The sequence below is a fragment of the Orbicella franksi genome, chromosome 2 (assembly GCF_964199315.1).
Source record: "Orbicella franksi chromosome 2, jaOrbFran1.1, whole genome shotgun sequence".
Taxonomy (NCBI): domain Eukaryota; kingdom Metazoa; phylum Cnidaria; class Anthozoa; order Scleractinia; family Merulinidae; genus Orbicella; species Orbicella franksi.
Genome location: NC_138146.1, coordinates 11797012 through 11802852, shown reverse-complemented (window position 1 = coordinate 11802852; position 5841 = coordinate 11797012). Strand labels below are relative to the sequence as shown.

General features: G+C 39.7%; 1 protein-coding gene across 1 annotated transcript; it reads left to right on the top strand.

The window, feature by feature from the left end:
* Positions 1-413: 413 nt before the first annotated feature.
* On the top strand, positions 414-4021 carry LOC145470656 (uncharacterized). Its single transcript, XM_081454478.1, has 2 exons — positions 414-1869; positions 2460-4021. The coding sequence occupies exons 1-2, from the start codon at positions 414-416 to the stop codon at positions 4019-4021; spliced, it is 3018 nt and encodes a 1005-aa protein (XP_081310604.1).
* Positions 4022-5841: the final 1820 nt, after the last annotated feature.

The window sequence follows — 5841 nt, the reverse complement described above, 5'->3', positions numbered from 1 at the left end:
CTCTCTGCCTTCGGTTCCTTGAGCGCATTGCGAAACACAAGAGTTTTTTAGAGATTCGCGCGTAAATTTCACCAGGAGGTTAACGGTAGTAGACTTTCCCTGCACTGATTGGCTTAGTTATCTGAGAACCCAGTTGAAGGCGTTTGTGGGCGGAGTTTGTTTGCGAAGCAGAAAATTTTTCTTAGCGCTGTTTTCTCGAATAAATTTTTTCACTTGAAGCAGACACTTTAAAGAGTTATAACTCAAAGGGAATTTGTTCAATTGCTCTTAAATTTGGACAGTGGCTAGTTTAACATATAAACTACAAAAGCGTGCCTGGGAATTGTTAATTTCGAAATACTTTTTCTTCGAGAGCGATTTTTGTACGATCACTCCACATTTTTGTAATCCAGTTTGTCAAAGGAGGCGCCAAGATGGCTGCCACGATTTATGTTGCTCCGAGATTTTTAGCCTTCGTATCGCTGTTCATTGTTGTTTGCAGTCCCTTGTACGTCAAACCACTCTCTAATGGCAGCATCTTGCCAGTTTGGTCTCTGGTGAGAACCGGCCTCAACTTTCCATCGCCATTTGGATGTTTTTATCGATCTTTTAAAGGAATGCCACGTCGACCTGTTTCTTCTTGGCACAAACATGGCTATGTATGCGTTCATCTACCAAGGAAGGACTTAACAATATTCAATGACATCGAGAAAAACCCTGGTCCTCCTCTGATTATTAATAATAACCAAGTATGGCATCCCAACGCATCTACGGTCGCCCATCGCTTATCTCAGTGTTTGCTTGTATCTCCTTCGACTTCACACCTTGGTCTCCATTTTGTTCGTTATGTTAATTTGCCTCGAAGTTTTATTTACTCCAGGAACGACTTGCTCAAAATTCGCTTCAGTGGTGGCGATTTGAAACCAAGCTCTGAATTACTGGCTCGACTAAAGAATGCTTCCTTACTCAGATATCGCGGAAAACGGTCTGGTAAGAAGAGGAATATAAAATGTCTTCATTCTTCGATCACCGTGTTAACCGGCCGTCGTTGCGTAACACCTTTACGACCTCCTGGTCCGCGAATTCAAACTTTGATCCCTGTTTCATTTTCTGTGGATCTTGAAACTCCAACTGGATTGCGAGCTCAACGTTCTGTGGCTTTTTCACTTCTCAATGCACGATCTGTTAAGAACAAGCGCTCTTCAATCAAAGATAGAAGAACATCAAAGGTCGTGCCAAAGAACAATAGAAGGAAACTAACCTGCATGACAATGAACTGTCGGAGCGCTAAAAACAAAATAGCAGACATCGCTGCTGTAGTAGACCAATATAAACCTGATATCATCTTTGGTACTGAATCCTGGTTAAGTTCGAACATCGAAAGTAACGAAATATTTCCAAAGGGCTACAAAATTTTCAGAAAAGATCGCCCTGATGATTGCCACGGCGGAGGCGTTTTCCAGGCAGTGAAAAACGATATTATAGTAACACATCGTTCGGACCTGGACACCGACTGCGAAATTATTTGGACCCAATGTCAGCTAGCAGACAAGAAAACAAAATCACTGCTATTTGGATCATTTTACCGACCAAATTCCTCCAGCGTCACAAGCCTTGATGAACTAGATGCATCACTGTTAAAACTTGGGTCAAGCGTGCATAAAAATAACATCATTGTTTCTGGTGATTTCAATGCTCCTGATATCAGCTGGGATACTGAATATTCAAGTCACTCTCCTACCTCTGACAGACTGTTAGAAATAATTGATGATCACGATCTGAGTCAACATGTCAAAGAACCAACTAGAAGGGACAGGAATTCACAAAACATCTTAGATCTAATTTTCTCAAATAATTCCAATATCATTGAAAATATCAGCGTCGTCCCTGGTATTAGTGATCACGACATTGTCTTATTCACTGTGAACACTTCCTGCCGTAGAAAGAAAAATGCCAAACGCAAAATATACATTAGAAAGAAAGCCGACTCTACTCGCATCAAAGTAGAACTTACAAATCTATCACTTCATATGGATACACGGGGCTTTAATTCAGTCGACGATAGATGGAGCTGCTTCGAAAACAACATCCACCGTATAATGGATTCTTGCATCCCCTCAAAGTGGACTAGCTCAAGATATAATCTACCATGGTTCAATTATTCTCTGAAATGTCTAGCCAGACGTAAACAAAGGCTCTATAATAAAGCAAAATCTTCTGGAAATCAAAACGATTGGGAGGCATTCCGTTTAGCTAGAAAACAAATGCATAAAGGGCTTAAAGAAGCAAGGAATGCATATATCTCTGATTATTTAGGGGAAGCTATTGAAAAAAACCCTAAGAGATTCTGGTCCTATATTAAACAACTGAATAAAGAAGAGTTGGGGATTGCAGATTTCGAAATAAACGGCTCCATAATCAGGGATAACAAGTCAAAGGCTGACTTGTTAAACAATCAATTCTCAAGTGTCTTTACTCAGGAAACATCCCTGATATTGAATATGACAGAATACCAGCTATTGACAGTCTGTCTATCACCATCAATGGAGTTGCAAAGCAGTTATCGCTATTGAAGACAAATAAAGCTTCTGGACCAGATGCCATTCCACCGTGGTTTCTAAAAGAATATGCAGCCGAGATTGCTCCTATCCTAACTAATATCTTCCAAGATTCTATGGAGAGTGGAACCGTACCCAGTAGATGGAAATCGGCAAATGTATGTGGTGTCTTTAAAAAAGGGAAAAAGTCTGATCCTTCAAACTACAGACCCATATCTCTAACCTGCATAGCATCGAAAATCCTCGAACACATTGTACATAGCCATGTGATGAAACATTTTGAACATTATAACATACTAACAGATTGTCAGCATGGCTTTAGATCAAAAAGATCTACAGAACTCCAACTGATACTTACTATTCATGACATTGCAAGTTCTCTACAACAAAACAAATCTATTCATGCTGCTGTGTTAGATTTTTCGAAAGCCTTCGATAAAGTCCCACATCAACGCTTACTAATGAAGCTGGAGCGTTATGGTATCCATGGTAACCTCTTATCCTGGATGGAATCCTTTCTCACTAAGAGGGTTCAAACTGTCATCTGTGAGGGTGCAACATCTACCTCCTCCCCAGTGACTTCGGGTGTACCACAAGGATCAGTACTAGGCCCGCTGTTGTTCCTAACATACATCAACGACTTGCCAAATGGTCTAACCTCTACAGTTAAACTGTTTGCCGATGACACCCTTTTGTACGGAGTGGTGGTTGAAGACTCAGATTGCGAAAATCTCCAAGACGACCTCAATAAACTAGAAACCTGGCAACATAAGTGGCAGATGCAATTTAACCCTTCTAAATGCAACATCATCTGTATTTCAAATAAGCAATGTCCTCCCCAACGGTCATATTTGTTCTGTGGGTCCAAACTTGAGCAAGTAGATTCTGCATCGTACCTAGGAATTACCGTTAACAGTAAATTAAGGTGGTCTGACCATATCTCATCTATATCAAGCAAGGCGAGTCGATCCTTGGGGGTGATGAAGAGAAACCTCTGGAACTGCCCCAGGAAAGTACGCGAAACGGCCTACACCAGCATCGTCCGACCCCAATTGGAGTACGCAAGTGCCTCGTGGGACCCACATTACAAAAAAGATATTTCAACCCTGGAGAGAGTTCAAAGGAAAGCTTCTCGTTTTTGCCTTCAAAACTTCAACAACACAGCAAGCGTGACAGACATGCTATCTGACTTGAAATGGGACACATTAAAAACAAGACGAAAGAAAAACAGACTGACTCTAATGTACAAACTTAGTCATAACTTAATGGACATAACCACAGAAGAACACTTAATACTAAACAGTGAAAAAAGAACACGCAACAGCCATGCTTTTAAGTATAGGATGCCAAAAGTATCTAAGGACGTTTTTAAGTTTTCTTTCTTTCCTAGATCAATAACAGAGTGGAACCTACTGCCCGCTGACTTAGTAAATTGCAAGTCATTATCTGATTTTAAGTTAAATTTAGGAAAGCACGTGAAATGAGCAAAGTAAATTGTACTTAAGAATTATTTTTTAATTATCCTTTTTAGCTTATGCATATGTGCATTTATGTTTGGTACAGTTGATGTGATGTCTTGCGGGACTTTATCAACTAAATAAATGTACATGTAGATTTCGAAAATGTTCTGTAACTTTTTACTGCAATTGAATATGCCAAAACGCAGACACTTTTTTTAAGCGCTTTGGGCCCTGAAACCGAGGAAAAAATTAAATTAGCGAAAAACGAAATTCGCTTTGACTTGTGGCTTTCGAAAGGTGATTCGGGCGCTCGCATTTAGTGGTCGTGAAAAATTCGACAATTCATTCTCTTTCAAAATTCTTGGTATAGTTTGATAGCCAGCTCCATAAGCTTTAATTTGATATGGGGTTTAGGTATCTACAACTTAAACTGCACGCGCTACATCGCTAGCGCGCGAGACACCCCTGAAGGTATACTGTAACCTTAAGGGGCGGCCAAATATATTGCACCCCCTTGATTCATCTATATAGTATTTGAAACTCACTGTTTCAATTCAACCTGTTCTGAAGAGAAGATGACGTCCGAAAGCAAAAATCATCTTTTTAACAAGGGATAACTTTGATCAATTCATGAATGACAAGTCCAGGAGCCAAGTCTTTTTTGGCTATCTCATTGAGAGAAGTAGCATGCATTTTCATAGAGTGCGTACGGAGGAAAAGTTAAGTTAATCGGCGAAGAAATTTGCAGTTTAGGGGCTCGGAAATGCCATTTCCCTCGTGTTCTCCGGGGTACAGTTTCACAAATCCAAACAAGGAAAACGTTGCGTATTTAAGAGGCTGTCCGTGTAAGAACCGACCACTCGATTTTCGGCCGAAAACAGAATTTCTTCAAATTTTCTGTGTGAGACAGCTAGTCCATATGATAAATAAAAATAGCAATAGTTTGGCTTTAAGTGCTATTTTTCAATATTTCTGGCGACGATTTCCGAGTACGGTCCAAAACCGTAAAAACCGTTCTGTTTCGAGTCAAATTTAGGCGTTGCGCTGAAGGAGCGGAAAATTTCCGCTTTTACTCAAATACAATAAAACTTACAGATAATTTTATTTCGTGTTTTTTCTTTCGATTAACGGTAAAATATTTAAAATCGGCACAAAAAAAATTAATTATGATTTTTTGAAAATGCCCCACAGAAGGTCTTTGCAAAATTTTAGCGAGCATACTACTGGTTGAAGGAGTGTTTCTCAAAAGTATAACGTGATCTGGAGCCCTGACCAATATCCATGTTTAGTAGTAGGGCTAGTGTACCGGGAACAGGAAAAAAAACTTTGGGCACTACCCTTTTGGAACTACAGGAGTACGATCAACATAGCTAATATTCCGACGCGAAAGCTTGCGTGACAAAGTTTTGCACCGATTATTGTTCCTAAGTTTCCCACATAAATTCTTAAGTTTCCCGCATAAAATAATATTACCTTGAAGCAATTATTCTCAAAACGTACTCTTTGTTCGGGGTAAGGCATGAATAGCCTTAAATTCAGCAAAGATTCCTCCAAAATTGAGAATTTATTAGCTAACTGCTGCGGCGTGAGTTGCCTTAAGTTTCGCCTAAACACAATTGCTGAAATTGGGTCATCACAGGCCTTGGACAGAAATTCCATATTAAACATATTTAAGAAGTAAAAGTGTTTGTCATATGATTATTGCCAAGAAAAAAAAATAATAGTGTACCGCGAATGTACCTCAGATGTACAGATAAGAAGTCGATTTCAGTCGGCCGCTGGAATGTCAAAGTTATTTTGGCAGCTCTCCTTATCCACTTTTTGCTTATTTTGTATTGCGCGTT